This window comes from Prionailurus viverrinus, chromosome D2 (genome assembly GCF_022837055.1).
Source record: "Prionailurus viverrinus isolate Anna chromosome D2, UM_Priviv_1.0, whole genome shotgun sequence".
Classification (NCBI taxonomy): domain Eukaryota; kingdom Metazoa; phylum Chordata; class Mammalia; order Carnivora; family Felidae; genus Prionailurus; species Prionailurus viverrinus.
In genome coordinates this window covers 1,400,620-1,421,128 of record NC_062571.1, presented here as the reverse complement: position 1 = coordinate 1,421,128, position 20,509 = coordinate 1,400,620, and the positions used below count along the sequence as shown (strand labels likewise).

General features: G+C 43.9%; 1 protein-coding gene across 3 annotated transcripts in view; it reads right to left on the bottom strand.

The window, feature by feature from the left end:
• ZWINT (ZW10 interacting kinetochore protein) overlaps positions 1-1,967 on the bottom strand; it is a 33,327-nt gene extending 31,360 nt beyond the window's left edge. For all 3 annotated transcript variants that reach the window (XM_047826229.1, XM_047826231.1, XM_047826230.1), the window contains exons 1-5: positions 1,832-1,967; positions 857-947; positions 642-765; positions 340-506; positions 173-229 (exon numbers count right to left, since the gene is read on the bottom strand). In XM_047826229.1, the coding sequence (XP_047682185.1) occupies positions 173-229; positions 340-506; positions 642-765; positions 857-947; positions 1,832-1,872 (480 nt within the window). In that variant the 5' untranslated portion in view covers positions 1,873-1,967. The remainder of the gene's footprint in view (positions 1-172; positions 230-339; positions 507-641; positions 766-856; positions 948-1,831) is intronic.
• Between the last annotated feature and the right edge of the window lie 18,542 nt (positions 1,968-20,509).

Genomic DNA, 20,509 nt, shown 5'->3' with positions numbered 1-20,509 from the left:
GGCCTACAGAGAAGGGGGTGAAGGTTTTCCGGGCAGAGGACGTGGGAAGAGGACCTGGCCCGTGGGGGGAGGCCTCACAGAGGAGAAGGGAATGGAGGTTTCCAGGGCAGAGGACGTGGCCAGTGCCGCGCAGGGGTGCAGAAGGGACACTCCCCCAGGGGCCTGGACCCACCTGGTGCAGCCGCCACTGCTCCTGGACTGTTCTCAGCTTCTCCATGGCCGCTTGCTTCTGCAAAGAAGGGGAACAAAGAAGGAAGAGTGTTTCTCTGGTTGGATTGGGGAGGTGGCCAGGGGTCCACCCGAGCGCGCCTGCCCTCCTCTCCCTCCTCCTGGCCCCACCTTGGCCTGGAGCTGTTCAAGGGCTTCCTGGAGCTGCGCCCGCTTCCTCTGGGCCTCCTCCATCCTGGGCAAGGCCAGGCTCAGGGCCCTGGTGATGGCCTCCACATGCTCTTGGTAGGTGGCCTTCAGCTCTTTCCACTGCTCCTTGGCAGCAATTGCCTTCTGCCCTGAAAGGAGCCACCGAAGACAAGAACAAAGATGAGACTGGCCTGCCTGTCTGCCTGCCACACTGGGGCCTCCGTCCTCCCATCAGCCAAATTGCTGACCTGACACACCTCCACCCCAACCCCCTTCCTGCTCACGGCTGGCGTCTTCAGAAGCCAAGGGCTCTGGTCCCTGGGCAGTGTCCTCCCGAGCCAGGAAGTTCTGCAGGAAGTCTACCACCTGCAGCTGGCTGCACAGCAGCTTGTCTTTCTTCCGGGAGTCCTGTTCAGAGAGAGGGCAGAAGAGGGACGTCTGCCGAGTACCCCCAAGAGGGTACCCCCGGAGCTTCCCTAGCTCCCAGGCTTGCCCATACCATCACAAACTCCGCCAGGAGCTGGGCCGGCAGCTCTGCCTCCTCTTGCAGGCCTGTAGGCTCCAGGATGTGTGCCAGCTTGACCAGGGCCCTGCCGGGGCAAGAAAAAGGGGAAAATTGGACACTCCTGGGGCGCTAGTCCTGGCCGACCTGTGCGCACAGACGCATTCGCAGGTGCGCAACAACGCTGGGTCTTGCCCTAACCAGAATCTACAGGAAGGTCTGCAGTGCTGTCTGGGGATGGAAGGGAGAGTAAAAACAAGCAGAGCAGGGGGAGTCAGGATAAGGGGCTAGGATCTTAGGCAGAAAAGGTCTCACGGAAGAGGAACCACTAGGTGGAAAGTCTGAAGGCCATCAGGGAATACGGGACAGGGAAGGAAAGGGGCAGCGCTCCGATGGGCAGCAGGGGGTCTCTGGCAGGGGACACTTGGGGGCGGGGATCGGACAGAGAGCTGGGTGCCTGCTCTAGGCTCTGCGAGCCGCCTCACCAGCAGGCAGGGGTGCGGGTAGAACAGTCTCCCGAAGAGTGCGCGCTGACACAGGCCAGATCAAAATTAAGAGACCCTCCCAGACATCTGATGCCTGGACGGTGTTACCCGCTAGGGGACGCGGGGTCCTCAGGGATGGAGCGGCCTCCAGGACCCAGCTGGGTGGCGTGCTGGGAGGGGGGGAGATGCCTGCCTGCACGCCCCGCGGCCAAGTCCAGGGACTCGGGCTCCGCAGGGATGGAGCGGCCCCCTGGACCCAGCCGGGGTGCGGGCAGGGAGGGGGGTGCCTACACGTCCCGCGGCGAGGTCCAGGGACTCGGGATCCGCAGGGATGAAGCGGCCCCCGGGACCCAGCCGGGGTGCGGGCAGGGAGAGGGGGTGCCTGCCTGCACGTCCCGCGGCGAGGTCCAGGGACGCCGGGAGTACGCGGGGTCCCGCAAGGTCCTCCCAGCCCGCCCCCGGCGGCCATCCGGCGGCACACACTCACTCTAGCGCGGGGCCCCGCACCCCGTCTTCCGCCACCTCCATCCTGCCGACGGCGAGCTCCCGCTCTTCCGCCTCCAGCCTGCCGTGAGCTTTGAATTCGCCGCTGTGAGCACCGTGGCAGGCGATTAGCTACCGCGCCAGTGGGCGGGAAGCGAGGGTCAGCGTGCATTCTGATTGGCAGACGCCGAGGAGCCGTTGGAGTGACGGCTGTTTAGCGCCGGCGCTGTCTTGGCTGGGCGTGGCCGGCGCGCCGGCGCTCTGCGCCTGCGCGCGCTGCCCGTAGGTGGTGCTGGAGCCTGGGGGCGTGGCGTGGGCTGGGCAGAGTAGTTGAGCTGGTTTTAGTCCAGCGGGAGACCGAGGGCCAAGTTTGAGTTTGGGCTCTGGGGAGACACTCGGCATCCAGTTGGCTTAAACTATGTTGGGGTGAAGGAAAGCACTGGGTCTACCTCCCCAGATGTTTGGCCTCAGTCGGGAAGAACACGTATCCCGGAGGCGCAGCGGTCTTTGGGCGGGGGCCGGGGGCCGCCCAGGAGGTGGGGGTCCGCCCACCAGTCGGCCGGGGTCCGCCCCCCCCCCCCCCCCCCCCCCCGGGCCCTCCCGGAACTGGCTCAGGGAAAGTGGAATAAACAGCAGGGGCAGTTTCCTCCCATCAGGATGGGAGCCTCAGCGGCCGCGGGCCCTGCGCTGAGAGCTCTGACCCGTGTGCCTTCGCGGCAGGGAGCAGGTAGCGCTGGACTGCTAGCACATCACCAAGTAAGTGGCAGTCCAGAGCAAAGTAATATTTATAGAAACAAAAATGTCCAGCTGCCAGTATCACAATTTACAGTGTCCAGCAGCCAAATAAAAACTACCAAGTTTGCAAAAAAAGAGATAAAGAAAATCCATAATGAGAAGTAAAAAAAAAAAAAAAAATCACTGATCAGAGCAAATAGAATCAAACAGGCAAGGATATTAAAAACAGTTATGGGGGCGCCTGGGTGGCACAGTCGGTTGAGCGTCCGACTTCAGCCAGGTCACGATCTCGCGGTCCGGGAGTTCGAGCCCCGCGTCGGGCTCTGGGCTGATGGCTCAGAGCCTGGAGCCTGTTTCCGATTCTGTGTCTCCCTCTCTCTCTGCCCCTCCCCTGTTCATGCTCTGTTTCTCTCTGTCCCAAAAATAAATAAATGTTGAAAAAAAATTAAAAAAAAAAAACAAAAAAAAAACAGTTATGTTCAAAAAATAAGAAGAGGTAATGAAAAAGATGATAAAAGGTGAGGACGTGCGGAAAGCGGAATGTTCACGTTGCTGGTGGGAATATGAAATGATGCATCTGGGGGCGCCTGGGTGGCTCAGGTTGCTGTGCCCCACTCTTGATTTCAGGTCAGGTCATGATCTCACAGTTGGTGTGTTTGGGTCCCCCCTCCCCCACTCTGCTTTGAATTCTGTCTCTCTGCCCCTCCCCCACTCACTCTCAAAAAAAAAAAAAAACCATTAAAGAAAACTTACAATGATCACCTAGGGGGCACCTGGGGGGCTCAGTCGGTTAAGGGTAGGACTTTGGATCAGGTCATGATCTCATGACTTCTGGGTTTAAGCCCCCATGGGGTTGTGTGCAGACAATTCGGAGCCAGGAGCCTGTTTTGGATTCTGTGTCTCCCTCTGTCTCTGCTCCTCCCCTGCTTGCACTCTGTCTCTCTCTGTCTCTGAAAAGTAAAATGTTTAAAAAAAGCTTTTTTTAAATGATTCATCTGCCTGGGGAAACAGTATAGTTGTTCCTCAAAATGTTAAACATGAGTGACCATATGGACCACAGTCCTTGTAGGGATAGATCTGAGAGGAATGAAACTGTGTTCACAAAAACTTACACACATATGCCCACAGCAGCATGATTTACAAAAGTCAAACAGTAGAAACAATCCAAATGTCCATCAGCTGGTGAACTGGAAAACAAATCTGCATCCACTCAACGGGGTATTTTCAGAAATAAAAGAATGAGATATACTTACTGAAGCATGGATGAACGTCGAAAACATTGTGGTAAGCGGCAGAAACCAGTCACAAAAGAGTACATGTTGTATGATTCCATCTACATGAAATACCCAGATTAGGCACTTGTAGAGAATCAGAAAGCCAACGAGTGGTCATCCAGGGTTGGGGTGGGGGCAGGGGAGCAGGAGGGTGGGGGGATGGGCATTGGTTGTCTGCTGAGAGCAACTGCAGGAGGACTTGGGGTTTCTTTTAGGAGGTAAATGTGGAGAAGGTTACATTTTCTAAAATGTGGAGAAGGTTACATAATTGTAAATAAAAGCTATTCAAGGGGCGCCTAGGTGGCTCCATCTGTTAAGTATCAGACCCATAATTTCTGCTAGGGTCACGACCTCAGGGGTCTTGGGTTGAAGCAGCCCACTCTGCTGACAGAGCCCCCCCCCCCCGTACTTTCTCTCTCTCTAAACAAATAAACATTAAAACATTAAAAAACTATCCCAAGACATACCATGATTGCACAGCTTGAAATCACCTATAGGAGAAAACCTTGAAAGCAGCTTTATGTGGGAGGATATGTTATATACAAAGGAACAACAATAAGGATTGCAGTAACTTTCTTATTGCAACCATGGAAAAAACATGACACTAGAGCCGCATCTTCAAAGCACTGCTAGAAAGTTATGGGAAACATACCTTCCAAAAACAAAGGTTAAGTAAAGACACTTCAGACATACAAAAGCTGAAGGAATTTGTCATTAGCAGATCCATGCTACAAGAAATGGGCAAGACATCTTTTAACTTAGAAGGAAACGACATTAGATTGAAATCTGAATGTATACAAAGAAATGGACAGTGCCAGAAATGGCAACTACATGAATAAAAATGTCTTTTTTTTTACCACTAAATCTTTTTTTAAAAGTTAATAAACTATATTAATAAAAATAGCAATCGGGGGAATTGTATGCACAAGTAAAATGTAGCCCAAAAACAAGTGTGGGGAGAAAAGAAACACAAGTAAATTACACATCTTTGTTGTTTATTTAAAGTTTTGTGTGTGAGGTGAAAATAGACTGGGCTAAAGATAAAGCTGTGGACTGTGATCTCTTTAAGAAGCGGTGTGACCCGCCCCAGGGAGGCCACTAGTGAGTCACTCCCTAGTATAATCTGAGTGAAGGTGAAACTTGTGACTTGTTTCTAAACAACAGAATATAGTACTGGTGATGGGGTATCAATCTGTTGATTAGGCTGCATTAAGCAAATCACACACTCGTGTGATGCCCTTTCGTTGTATAATGTTCCCCAGCAAACCAAAGGAGAGAGCTCTCCTGCCAGCTCGGGGAAGCAAACAGGCAGGTTGCAAAGGCCAGCGGCGAGGATCACGTGGGATCCAGGGCTGGAGAAGAGATCCTAGCGGATAGCTGGTAAGATGGGGCCCTCCGTCACACAACCACAAGAGGCTGAACTCTGCCAACAGTCTAGATAAGCTTGGAAGCCGATTCTTCCCTAATTGAGCCTCCCGAGAAGAACGCTGCTGGGTTAACATCTTGATTGCAACCTTAGAGTCCCCCGAGAGGAAGGTAAAAATCCTGTCCCAGAGAAACTGCCTGAAATCCTGACCTACAGAAACTGAGACATGACATATGAGTGTTGTTTCAAGATGCTAAATTGTGGTGATTTGTTGTACAGCAATAGAAAACTAATAGAAGCAACTCCTAAAATATGAAAGTAAAGAGTCACAGCTAATAACCCCCCCCAAAAAAATAAATTTGAATCTGAATAATACCACATTTGAAAGAAGGCAGAAAAAGGAAAGGAGGAAAAGATGAGGGAAACAGAAAACAAATAGCAAAACGATAGACTTTAAGGCTAATTATATGAATAGTTGCATTAACTGTAAGTGCCTTAAATACACAAAAGGCAGAGATGATCAGATTGGATCCAAAAACAAAACAATTACATTAAGAAATACACTAAATATAAAGACAAATATATACAAGTAAAAGGGCGGGAACACTTTACGTGCTAATGCTAACTAAAAGAATGTTAGGGTGGTTATTTTAGTATATATACATATACTCAAAACAAAACATACTACCAGAAATAAAAAAGGTAATTTCATAGTGATAAAGTGGTCAGCTCATCATTTGAATTTAATAATCATAAAAGTTTATGCACACCTAATAAGAAACCGTCAAAACATATGAATCAAACCTAGCTGATTGGCAAGGAGAAATGACTGAGGTTTAATAAATCTATAGTCACAGTTAGGATTTCAGTAAGGCATTTACAATATTTGATAGAATACTACCCCTAACAGGAGAATATCCATTCTTCCCCAGTGCACATCACATGGTCAAACAAGTCCATACTATTGGTCATAAAATGCATCTTATAAATGAGTAGAACCATGGAAAGTGTGTTTTATTTCTGTAAAGGATCTAAATAATTTCCTCTATGTTTTAAAAATGATGATGTACTCTAAAGACAGAGCACCTGTTTTTTATTTTTTTTAATTAAAGTTAACTCTTAATCTTTCTTTAGATTTCTGCTCAAAATCCTTTACCTATGAGCCTAGATGAAGCCTCTTTATCATAGGTTCACAAAACTCTGTGGACTTTTTAATACTGACTACAGTTAATTGTTACATTTCATTACAGAATTATTTGAAATTTTTTTTTAACATTTATTCATTTTTGAGAGAGAGAGAGACAGAGCTTGAGCAGGGGAGGGGCAGAGAGAGAGGGAGACAGAATCTGAAGCAGGCTCCTGGCTCTGAGCTGTCAGAACAGAGCCCATCGTGGGGCTCAAACGCACCAACTGCGAGATCATGACCTGAGCCGAAGTTGGATGCTTAACCCACTGAGCCAACAAGGCACCCTGAATTATAGAATTATTTGATATCTTTCTCCTTTCCTAATGAGCAAGCTCACTGAGGGTGTGAGATGGATATATGTTTGCTCATAACCAATGGTAAGCAATTAATAATTTGTTACATGCACGTTATAAGAGAGGTAGTCTATGCCAGGTCTTAGTAGGCTGTTTTAAGGATGCTGGTTTTATCATAAGAGGAATTAAAAGCTATTGAAGGTTTCTTGGTTATTAGATGGCAAGTCAGATTTCAGTATAGTAAATTTAAACCTGAATTCTGGGTAAAAAAAAAAAAAAAAGAAGAAAAGAAGAAAGAAAGAAAGAAAGAAAGAAAGAAGGAAAGAAAGAAAAGACTGGGAGATGATACCATTCCATTAGTTTTAAAAAAGATGAGAACATTTGTGGAGGATGACTCTTTCTGGTGCAGGGGCAGTGGAGGTGGGAATAACTTGATGTGTTCAAGTGGCATAATCCATACATGTTATGATTGAGTGGATCTGGATACACTGAAATTGCTAAACTGTGTATCAAGTATGAGCTGAGATTTCTGACTCTGCGACAGGATGAATTATGTTATAATTTCTTAGATAATGGTTCTAACAAGAAGAGAGTCCTGTGTGGGGAATGACAGGGAAAGATCCTTGACTTGTTCCTGTTGACCTTCTAGGAATTTTGGCTAACCAAGTAGGTATTTTTAAGGCACATGGACAAGTAAGCTTAGGATGTGGAAGAAGGTCAGAACAGGAAATATATGTTTCATAGTTGTAAATATACAGGAACTTGAAACCATGGAAATGGATGCCATTCTCTAGGTTGACAATATATAGTGAAAAGGAACAGATGGCTGGAACCAGTATAGTTGAGCAACCCTGGTAGCTTATGGATTTATGGAGAAAAGATGGTTTTTAATGAAAGAGAAAAGTCTAGAGTGGTAAAAGAAAATGCAATCAAGTGTGGTGTGCTGTTAGTCAAGGGAAAAGATGGTTTCCAAAAAAGAGAAATACTGAGAGGTCGAGTAAGATGGGGTGGAAGTTACCAGCTGGATTTAACAGCAGGGTGATTGTTAGTATTTATTGAGAGAAATGTTTGATAAAGCGGTAAGAACCTAGAAGCCAGATTATATAGAGTGAATACAAAGCAGATTATATAGAAGCATTAAAGCAAAGAAATGGAGGTATGTACTATGGAAAGTTCTCAGAAAAATTTTGGCGGAATGCATTGGGATGCATTCGTGCCAGCTCTCAAATCGGTAGTTTTGCACTGAGGTCTTAATAAAGCTCCACTGTAATTTGTGTTTTGTACGTACTTCGAGTCTAATGAGAAATGATTTCCCTGTGCTAGCAGTAAGGAATCTTCCTGGGGGGCCAGGTGGCTCAGTCGGTTGAGAATCCGACTCTTAATTTTGGCTCAGGTCATGATCTCACAGTGGTGAGATGGAGCCCCGCATCAGGCTCTGTGCTAAGCAATGAGCACGGAGCCTGCTTGGGATTCTTTCTCTCCACCTCCCTCTTCCCCTTCCCCAAATCGTTCTCTCCCTCTCTCTCAAAATAAATAAATGAACATGTAAAAAAGTTTTCCGTGGAAATACTGACTTTTGAATCATTTTTTCCCCAAATATAGTAAATGACCTCACTTTAGGTCTAAATTTAAATATTGTTAGGGTAAACTAAATAAAATTAAAAATTTAGTTTCTAAATGACATTAGCCACATTTCAACGCTCAGTGGCAATGTATGCCTAATGGTTTCCATACCAGACAATACAAATTTTATAATCTTTCCATTGGTAGAAAGTTCAATTGGACAGTAATGGTTCAAAGAAACTTTTAGGTACATTAGATATGAATATCCTGTAGTTTAAGTGCACAAAGTTTACATTTACATTAATTTCAACGTAACCAACAGGTTAAAATAATTCCATAGTTTAGAAAACGTCACATTTGCAGCAAAGAAGTTGCAAATACACAAATTGTGTTTATAGGTTTAAAGAGTGCTTGTTTGCAGCTAATCAAACTCTGATGCCCTCCATAAATTATATACAGAAATTTTGTTTCACTCTTCCTCTGTTGCAGAAAAATAATAGCACAACTAGGAAGGAAGTGAAGTGAAGTGAATTCCCTTCCCATGTAATTGATATGGGCATTATATTTTCATTATTAGGATGGTAACATCTATTCAGTCACTAAACAAATGGAAGATAAAAAATAAAGCATATGTTCCTGGAAACAAAATTTCTTCACTCATGTTGAAGCTTTTATGTAGCGCATGTGAAATGGTTCTGAAAATAGTACTTATGTTAGCATTCAAATGGAACATCAACTGTTTTATTGGGATGCATGAAGTGATTATGGGGCAGATTCATCTGAAATTCATAGAGCATTAAGTAAATATAAGTAATGTCATAAGACAGATCTTTGCAATTATCTACAGAAAAATGCCTCTAGTACTTTATAAAACATTAAAGACAATATATCATATTTTAGAGGCTGATTTCCCATTGCACAGAAACTTCTGGTTGGTATGTCCAGCTCTCCCAGCATTGTTTTAGGACTTGAGGTTGTATTTCCAGACTTTGTCCTGTGGCAAGTTCCTCTAAGTGAGTCATGGGAAATCCAATGAATAAAACATTATATATAAATAGGTCTGTATATTCATATATACATTACCTATCTATCTCTCTATCTATCTACCTTTTGATCTATCTATCTCTATCTTCACACATATCTTCATATGTGTGTTTGTGTATCTTACACCATAAACATTAGCTGAAAAGTAATATTTTAAAATCTCTTAAATTTTCTCCTATAATTTTAACACTAGACCCTTTTCTCTACAGAATCACTGACTTTTTTGCTTTCCACATCACATATCATACACAGATTACTAAAATGTAATTCCATTGTGATTTGCATTAATTCAGAGGCTGCAATAATAGTGATTTAGGTAAATAAAGCACATGCGCCAGGATATTTTCAAAAAATCCCTAAATATGTATTAAATTTTATTCATTATGGGTGAGATAACTGTCAAGAGTGTTTCCTCTTTCCTATATGCCTAAACATAGGAATATTTCTATGTTTATATCATTTTAGACCATTGGCTGATGGATTTTTTTCTATGTCTCAAATATTCTGCAAGTAGGACCTCAGAACTTACATAATTTAGCTTGCTGAATTTTTTAAACTTATTTTGGTAATAGTAACTTATAGGGTGTTTTTCAATAGCTAATATTATGAAATACATAGTGAAAATTTTATTTAAAAACTTGATAAATATTCCTTTGGTGCAGGTGTTTTAATGCATTCAGGCAAATTGTATATCTGATGGGAACATCTATGTAGTAAGCTAATCATATGGCAGAATACAGTTATTCTAAAGGTGTTCATAGCGGCTCAAAGTCTTGAGGAAAACTTTTGTGTGTATCAACCAATAAACCAATAAATATTATCAACCAATAATATTTGAAGTGTGTGTTGTGTGCGTGTGTGTGTGTGTGTCTTCACTTTTGCTCTAGGAATAAGGACTTCCAATTGGCTTACTTAATTTTTAAAATAGCTTTATTGAAATATGAATTATTAATTAAAATCTAACATTCAATGATGTTATTATATCTACAGGATTGTACAATCAGTTTTGTCATTTCCTTCGCCCCTACGAGATCTGCTTTGCCTGTTTGCACTGAATCCCTGTTCCTGCCCAGAGTCCCAGACCAGCAGTGATGTATTTTTTTTGTCTCTATAGAGACTTGCCTTTCTTGGAGAGTCCAGAATCATAGTATGTGTAGAGTTTGCTTGCATCTGGCTTCTTTGCCTTAGCACAATGTTGTAAGCGTGCTCCATATTGTAGCATGCATCGGGAATTTGTCCCTTTTTACTGATGAATGTATTCCGATGTATAGACATACCACATGCAGATTATCTGTTCACCAGTGAAATTGGAAATCGGATTGTTTCTAGTTATTGACATTTATGAATAATGCTGCTCTGAAAATTCCCTAAAAAGTTTTTACACAGACGGGTGCATATTGCTCTTGAGTAGATCCCTAGTAATGGAGGTGTGCCCAGTAGTTTCGAGTATAACCATCTAGTGGGTGTAAAGTGGTATCTTGTGGTTTTAATGTGCATTTTCCTCTAAAGACTAATGAGGATGACCATGTTCTCATATCTTTATTATCCATTTGCATACCTTCCTGGGTAAAATATCTTTTCAAATGTTCTGCTCATTTAAAAAAATGGTTACTTGTTTAGTTAATGTTGAGCTGTAAGAGTTATTTCTATCCTACATAGAAGTCTTTTCTATCGGGTATATGATTTGAAAATATCTTTTTCCCAGCCTGTGGCTTGTCTTTTATTTTCTTAACCGTGTCTTTTAAACTGTTAAGAATACTTCGGCTAGCAGAAGTTATAAAATGTTCTTTTTTTCTGTTTTCTTCTCAAAGACTTTGAGTTTTAATCCTTGCATTTACATTTATGACTCATTTTGAGTTAATTTTTGTGAACAGTGTGTGGTATGACCGTACGTGAATACGGACGCCCCAGTTATTATACCACCACTTGTCAAAACAACTATTCTTTCGGCATGTAATTGTCTTGGCACCTTTTGCTAAAAATCAATTGGCCATAACACATTGTGTTTCCTGAACTGTCGATTCTGTTTCATTGATCAACTTTCTTATTCTTACAGTGGCACCACATTGTTCGGACTCCTGCACCTTCCTAATCCATTTAGAAATTGGGAAGTATATGTCTTGTAGCTTTTTCTTCATTTCCAGAAACGACTTGGCTATTCTAGGTCCTTTGCATTCCTAGATATGCGGTGGCTGATCTATTTCTCCCAAAAGGCCTGGTGGGGAATGTTATGGATTGCACTCAATTAGGCTGGAAGATATGTGGTCTGGTTTCCATTTGCCTGGTTTTTCTTTTGTTTTTGTTTTTTATTTTTGTTTGTTTTTGGGGGGTTTTTGTTTGCTTGTTTGCTTGCTTGCTTGCTTTTTTACCTTGTTGGTACCACTGTGTGACATTTCAAAGCTTGGCTGCCAGTAATTTTTAGAGAAGACTTAGTCCCCTTACTCAAGAGACACGGGATCAACTGTTACCAGGTGTCCTGGAGCTGGTGACACCAAATTCCAGGCCAGTAAACTCTTGTTTCTCCAGATAAATATCTTAAACACAAACAGGGTTGGACCAGTTACACTTCTGGAAAGAATTTTATATTCAAGTCAAAGAACTTGACACAATTACTCAACTTGTTTAAAAGAAAGTAGGCATGGGGGCACCTGGGTGGCTCAGTCGGTTGAGCATCTGACTTCGGCTCAGGTCGTGATCTCGCAGTTCATGAGTTCAAGCACCGCATCAGGCTCTGTCCTGACAGCTCAGAGCCTGGAGCCTGCTTCGGATACTGTGTCTCCCTCTCTCTCTGCTCCTCCTCTGCTCACACTCTGTCTGTCTCTCTCTCAAAAAAAATAAACATTTAAAAAATTTAAAAAAGAAAAAAAAAAAGAAGGTAGGCATGAAGATTGAATACTTCAGTAACAGGACACCAATATGTATTGACAAAGTCAAGACATACTAGGTACTTTTCTCCTTCATAAAAATGTAAAAAAAAAAAACAAACAAAACCCTACCCTCTCTGAAAATTTCATGACCCAGTCATCTTAGTGTTTTGAAAAAAGCAACAGCAAATTCTAAACCAAGGTGCATATTTTGAGATTTGGAAAAGAAAATGGGCCACACCTGGCACCTGTGGAAACCTTGTGCCGGATGGATGAAGTTCACATTTATTAATCTGAAAGCTCTAAACTCGAATTTTAAAAGTAATAAATATGCTCTCACTTAACTGCCACCCAGAAGCTCTCTGAACTTTTATTATTCCAAACTAATAATTTTTTTTCAACGATTTTTATTTATTTTTGGGACAGAGAGAGACAGAGCATGAACGGGGGAGGGGCAGAGAGAGAGGGAGACACAGAATCGGAAACAGGCTCCAGGCTCTGAGCCATCAGCCCAGAGCCTGACGCGGGGCTCGAACTCACGGACTGCGAGATCGTGACCTGGCTGAAGGACGCTTAACCGACTGCACCACCCAGGTGCCCCAATTCCAAACTAATAGAAAGGACACAGAAGCTCAAGAAAGCATAACCAGGGTAACTTAACCAAGCCCACAGAGCTAGTAAGTTGCAAAACTAAATCTGGAAAAAATCCGTGCAACACCAAAGTCTGCTCTTTCCCTTACCTGTGCTCAGTGGAGTTACCTGCACCCACCTGAGGGGTTTGGGCCATGAAACCAGGCTTTGTGGAAGACTGTCTTCCCTCCAGGCATCAGCATCTTAAGCCCTCCCTGGTTCTCAGTAAATGGTTTAAAGTGGATTTGAAGTTGCTTTGCTCTTTTGTTCCTGTCCTGTTCTACTTACTTGCATTAGTAGTGGTTTCCCCCCAAAGCACAGATGCCTTATATTTGTGGTTTCTAGAACTTTAAAAACTTTATTTACTGATAGCTTCAGACACTGAGAGGGTGGAGAGGGCCTATGTTAATTACCGGTCAGTTACAGCGCTCCAACAACTAGCTTATTCATCATTTTATACCTTCAACTGTATTTTCTATACATTTCAGATGATTAAAGATATTTCATCAGAGGAGATTAGTTGTTCCCTGAGGTGCTGAAAACGAGGTCTCTAAGAGCACAGTTCGTAGCAAAATGCGAAGAACGTCGTCTGTTTGTTTTTTTTTTGTTTTTTTTTTTTAAATTTTTTTCAACGTTTATTTATTTTGGGACAGCGAGAGACAGAGCATGAACGGGGGAGGGGCAGAGAGACAGGGAGACACAGAATCGCAAACAGGCTCCAGGCTCTGAGCCATCAGCCCAGAGCCCGACGCGGGGCTCGAACTCACGGACCGCGAGATCGTGACCTGGCTGAAGTCGGACGCTTAACCGACTGCGCCACCCAGGCGCCCCCAAAGTGGACTTTTCTAGTGGTGGTTTCACCTTACCTTCACAGTAAACTACCTTTGTGGAGAGTAACAGAGTTGAGTGTTTAAATGACTTTATCACAAGGCTTAGCAACCATCAGTAGAATGTGCAACATTAAGTGAACGTCAAATATACAGAAATTACTAGAATTCGATCTGTTAACTCTTGATTCTGCTTGAGAAAAGGGGTTTCAAGTTCATGTTGTCAAATATTTCCATTGCACAGAATGCTAAAGGTATTTTTCTTTGTGAGTTACCATCTGCTAAAATTAAGTCAGTTAAAATTATATCTCTTATTGTTTATTAACAAAGTGGATATAGTTTAAAAATGAATTAGCAAATAAGCAATCACTGGCTACAGTCCATGTAACAAAGCTTTCACTTGGTCGTTCTAGCTACAAAATCCTGTCGTCTGAAGGTCAAAAGACACATTTGGAAGGTACAAATACCAAGTCCAAGGCCAGGCAGTTGAAAATTATAGCCACATACAATACCCAGTGTGACATTTTGGATGTTAAATGCAATACAATTCATTTGAGATTGGATGGCCATTGTCAATCCAGATCACTGTTTGATCTGCAATTTATATTGAGATGAAGCAGAGAGAAATTTTCTGCCTCAGCTTCCTGGCTTTTAACACAATGTTTCACAGATGTCTGACCTTTGGGTTCTAATGTGATAATGCGGCTTCCCCTGAACAAAAGCCTAAAAGCTGATTGTCAGACAGAAGTTGTTTTTCAAAGAATGATCCCAAATTGTATACAAAAAAAAAAAAAAAGATACCATGTATTTTTTTTTTATTATTAAACGCCTACACATGTCAAACATAGTTTCTCCCGGGGACGTTTCAAGAATAATAGATAAATATAAAATGTTAAAAGCAGAAATTGATTTCTTTTTAAAGTTTAATCACTTGAGAAAAATGTTTCCTTCTTCTTGGGAGGTACTTTCATTTTTTATCACTGTCGTCACTTTTTCTGGAAGCTTCTTCGCACACGTTGTTGTCACACGGGCTCACGGTTTCTTTTCCTTCTGCATTATTTCTATTCCACATCATTTGCTCACTCAAGTGTCTGGGTGATGCCTTCACACCCTTCTCCACAGTCTCACCCTACGATAGCTGACACGCTGAGCTCTGATCGCTTTCCCGGCCTCCTCCTCAGACATTCCCAAGTTGATTCACAATAGGAAGATGGAAAAAAAGCCATTGTCTATATTTGACACCTTGTTATCAAGTAGAATTAACCAATATCCTCAATATGAGAGAGAGCTGTTTTTTTAGCCCTTAAGTGAAGTGTTCATGTTGGTGTCAGTGTCTTTAAAAAATTTTTAAGTTTGTTTATTTATTTATTTTGAGAGAGAGCAAGCAAACAGGGAGGGGCAGAGAAAGAAGGGAGAGAGAGGATCCCAAGCAGGCTCCACGCTGTCAGCATGGGGCCTGTGGCGGGGCTTGAACTCACGAACCATGAGATCAGGACTTGAGCAGAAACCAAGAGCTGGATGCTGAACCGACTGAGCCACCCAGGCGCCTATTGTCAGTGTGCTTGAACTTGTGGTTCTGAGCGGTATCCATTCTCTACCCTCTTACTTGGTAAAGGGCCTGGGGGTGGCAGGGAGCGTGTCTTCACTCAGCTTGTAACCCTGTGGAACCGTCCATCGACGTAAGACAATGTTCCCTCCTTGCTGTTTGCATGCTCTCCTGCTGTTTTACGGGAATCTCTTCCAACCCCATTGTTGGTTAGTCTTTTAACCCCCTTCTTATCTGTTCAGATACATCTTGCCTTGGAATTAGCAAATATTCCTCACCATAGAGGCTCCTTCTTCTTTTTCCCCACCAGCGGCTGTAACACTCAGAGGCCAACCATCAGCAAAGGGTGAACAGAGGACACCATGTTCCACCCTCCCTGCAGCCAGATGCTCCCGCTTGACCCTCCTAGAAGCTTCCACCTGCCTTGGTTCCCCAAGTCACCCGACTCGGCTGCCATTTCCCCGCACCTGTCCTCAACCTTGAACCCACTGCCCTGTGTGCATGCCTTCCGTCTTCCTGATCTCTCCCCGACTTCGGACTCTTTCCTCCTATTCCACATCCTGATGCTACATTTCCTTTGCTGTGCTTCCCGGATAGCTGTGCCCCCCCCAAGATGCCGCCACAGGTGTGCCTGCGTGAAAGCCACTTTCGCTTATGCTGATGTGTGAGCTTCGCTCTTGCAAACTCTCCCTTCAGAACCTCCATGGAGGTAGTTCCTCTGGGTCTTGATCCCAGATCCTCTTGACTAGCTTTGGTGCAGAATTTACTTGTGCATAGAAATGACAAGTCCTCTTTCTTCTCACTATCTTCCTCCTTTATCCTCCCTAACCAAACTCAAGTCTCTGTTTTCTTCGAAGCATTTCTTATCCTTAGCTTTCTGTGCTGAGTCATCATCATTTTTCCCTCGCTGACGGATGATACATCACCGTTTCCCAACAGCATTCATCCATCTTGTAACATTCCATCTCCAAACTGTGACCATCCAGGTAATAACTAGACTCTTATAGACGTTGTTAATGTCTTCTGTGTTTCACATGATTTCTCTCTGATCTGTGTGTGTGTGTGTGTGTGTGACAGATCTTTAGTACAGTTTTCTCTTCTCGGCTATAATTTATGCTCTATTCTCTAAGGTTTTTCAAAGTTTATATTAATTCTGTTTTTATATGTGAAGTCCCAGTCATAGCCTGTTGTTTTATAATCCACATGTTTTATGCAGATGACAATTCTTATGGATTTTCAAAACACCATAGAGGCACTTCTAAATTCAACAAACTTTATAAAACCAAGTCACGACGCTGGGAATAAAGATGCAAACAATTTTTATCTACCCTCAAGGAGCTGGTGGTACGCTGGGATTACGGGGAAGTACGTGAGATAGTTCTATTTTGAGGAGAGTTACGATGGAGGGAGGTAGGCAGAGGATGTTGGGAGAAGCCAGAAAAGAAGCACTAAGTGCAGTCAGAGGGGATGAGCGCCTGGTTGGTGAGTTAGTTCCCTGAGGACAGAGATTCTGAAGGCCTCCTGTGCCCCATCCGGGCGATTCTCGGTGCACACTGCACCTGTGTGCCTAGGAAATACCCGGTGAATGAATGTATAAATTGACACACGTGCAGATTTCTGGAGTGTGCATAGTGGCTAGAACTGTGCCCAACATCAGCAAATCAGGGATGGAGAGGGCACTGAGGGTTGGGGGGCCGCGGGAAGTTTGCCGTGACACATTTGTCGATGGTGCAGTTCATCCCAACGAGCTCAAAACTCACGAAATGAGTTCAGGGAGGAAAGTGACGTGGTCGAGGATGTATTTTAGGGAGCGATTCTGACCTGCCATGTGAAAAACGGGTGTGGTTGGTAGAGAGGAGGTGCAGAGGAGGCTGTGAAGACCCTCGGGTGCTCGGGTGATGCAAGGAGAGGGCGTGGTGGCCGGGTGGACCGGACACGGCGGTGGGGAGGACAGCCCTCACCCCGAATGATGAGCATGCGGGGAACGAGTCCAGGAAAGGAGAGTCCAGATTTGTGGTCCCTCTGAATAACTTTTTCTCCCCCTAAGGGGATTTGGCATATCCTCTGGGGAACATGCCAGAGGAGGGTCTGGTCCCGCCTCCCCGGGCAAGCCCCCCAGGTCCTGGGCATCTTCTCACTTCGTGCGCAGGGAGCATCTGTCTACACTCGGGCTCTGTCTCCCTGAGATGTTCCTCCCCACCTCCAGTGGGGGAGAGCCGAGATGTCACCCTCTTCTGTTTCCCAGAGGGAACCATGCCTAGCTCCCCACCCCCGTGCGTGAAGTCTCTCTCCAAACCTTTCCCGTCCCCATCCCTGCTCGGTCTTAGCCACTTCAGCAGCAGATTTCTATGAGGAGTTTTGCCTGTGATCGTATCCCTCAATAGAATCCCTATAAACAAAAACTGCCACTTCAAATGAGATGGGAATTTTTGGAGTTAACTGCTCCAACTTGAATTCACGTTCCAGATAGTTGTTGACAGTTGCCAAGTACACGTATGCCTTCCTTTGGGGCTCCGGGGGGGCTTAGTTGGTTAAGTGTCTGACTCTTGCTTTCAGCTCAGGTCGTGATTTCACGGTTTGTGAGTTCAAGCCCGGCATCGGGCTCTGCGCTCACGGCACAGACAGAGCCTGCTTTGGATTTTCTCTCTGCTCCTCCCCTGCACTCTCTCTCTCTTTGTCTCTCTCAAAATAAATAAACAAGCTTAAAGAATATATTTATGCATTTAATTGGCCTCTGGTTTTTCCAGATATTTTGCTGCTTTGATGTGGAGAGGGTCGTCTATAGCAGTGGCTGCTTACAGCCAGAGCGAGCTCTGGGCTACAGCCCCTCTGCGAGGGTACTTTTCTCTCCTCTCACCCTAGAGATGCTTTCCCCCTTGAAATTGCAGCAGAGGGTTTATCAAAAGGCGATACGCAGATGAGTGTATTTATGATTAACAGACCGATATCCCAACAGTAGGATTCAAGCAGACGGCAGGGATTCACTATTAACATGTCAAGATATCTCTTTTGACTGAATAATACATTTATAGAGGAAAAGGACATCAATTTAGTCAGTTGGAATATACCTGGATGAGAGATCAATGTAAATTTTTGAGTGAGTCATTTCTCACTCCAGAGAAGCTGAGACCAAAATTGTCACATTATTAACTTTTAAAGGCAAGAAAGGACATTCTTGAGATTTCCTTCTAGGGGCACGATGACAGAATTTCAGATTATGTGAAAATATAAATATTTGCTTTTATCTTCTTACAGAAATTCTAGCTGTGCTCCGTTTTTAGCCCTTTGTAAATGAGGAAGATATGCAGCCAAGTGTTTATCATATTTCTGTTTCTAGTGTATTTTTTTTCCAGCAAATGAAAACAAACAAGCTTCGTGTGATAGAAAATGCCCCTGCTTTCTAATCAAACAGAGCAAGCTGACAGCATTGACGAGACCAGCCGTGAACGGTTTTTATCATCTCATCACACGCTCACCTGAGGGGGAAAACACAGATAATAAGGAGAGACGCTCCTGGGTTACAAATAGATTTCAGATCGAGATGCCGCGTAGAATGGTTCTCAACCCGCCACGAGCATTGGGGCCGAATAAGTCCAGAGAGGAGGTGCTGGCATCTGAGCGGGCGCCCTGGTGTTTCCACGGGCAGTTTCCCTCATCCGCCTGTGCTGTCTTGATGTCCTGACAGGCTACGCGTCTTTTCCTCCCTTTCCCACTTTTAAAGAATCCCAGTTTAGACAAAAACTTATGTTGTCACCCTAATTATGGATAAAAATGCAAAAAAAATAATAGCTGGATAACTTCAGTTTTACATCAGTAACTCTGATTCTTTTTAACCCTGGAATTCGATAGCTAGGGTGAAAGGTAATTGTTTTTAAAAAGTATTTGGCGCTTGGGGCGTCTGAGTGGCTCGGTCGGTTAAGCGTCCGACTTCGGCTCAGGGCATGATTTCACGGTCCGTGAGTTCAAGCCCCACGTCGGGCTCTGGGCTGATGGCTCAGAGCCTGGAGCCTGCTTCAGATTCTGTGTCTCCCTCTCTCTCTGCCCCTCCCCCGCTCATGCTCTGTCTCTGTCTCAAAAATAAATGCACATTAAAAAAAATTAAAGAAAAAACTATTTGGCTTTTCTTGACCTTTGATTCACACATGCTCTGGCAAATTAGTCTTTCTTTCCCATGGTGAAAGTCTTTGCTAAATGTTACTCCCTTACCAAGACAAACACTTTGGAAGTAACAGATTGGAGAGCAGGTGCATCTGTTGTTTCCAAGACAATAGAATGAAAGATTGTCCTTGGTCGACTCAAAATAGAAAAATCGTGGGTTTTTCCTCCAGCACTGGGAAAAAGATGAAAGGATACGGATGCTCTCTTCGAAAAGTGAGGGTTCACTTGACCTGTTAGTCAGCCCTCTGCTCCTCTGGAATCTTCTCCGGTCCTCTGAGCACTTCCTCCAAATGCCCCAGCCTCCCGTCTAGCTTCCACCTCATGGGCCACACTTTTGGGTCTTTGTGCTCTGACTTCAGCTACAACCCTTGCAAAAAGTATCCAAAAGAAAATCGTAGCCAAATTTTCCTCTCCTTCCCTGAATTTCTAGCTGTAGTGAATTTCTGCAGTGGAGTGAATAGCACCCTACCCTCAGGGTGTTAAAATGTTTTTAAAGACCGGGGCGCCTGAGGGGCTCAGTCGGTTGAGCATCAACTCTTGATCTCAGCTCAGGTCTTGATCTTAGGGTCGTGAGTTCAAGCCCCACAGTGGGCTCTGCACTGAGCATGAAGCCTACTTTGAAAAAATAATAAAATAAAATAAAATAAAATAAAATAAAATAAAATAAAATAATAAAATAAAATAAAAATAAAAAAATAGAAATATTTTTAAAAGCCCAATACCTTCTATTGCTTTTTTCTTGATCCTCTGGATGTTTGAGTCTTTATTCAGGATGTGATATCATCCTGAACTATACAAACCTCAATCGTGATCACATACAAGTATGTCTGAGATTTTGCTTGTTCTAAACTCCAGTACCCAAAGCCTCAGTGCCCAGAAAACCCAGTCTGTCCTCGAAGTCATTGCCCGCATTTGTCCCAGGATATGACTGGGGAAGGATGTGGGGCTGGGTACACGGTTTTGTATTTTCTAATTGGATTCGTTCAGTTCATCTGCTGCCAGATTTACCTGGAAATACACAGGCAGCCTTAAAAATATTTATGCTAATGAGAGGTCCATAAATAATTTGGCAATTATGTTTTCTATATTTACATGTTAATTTTTATGGGCTCAGTAAGTGCAGCTAATGGCTTTTTTCTTTCTTTTTTTTTTTTTTTGGTCTATGCTTTAATGTAGAAATTTATTAGTCACATGAA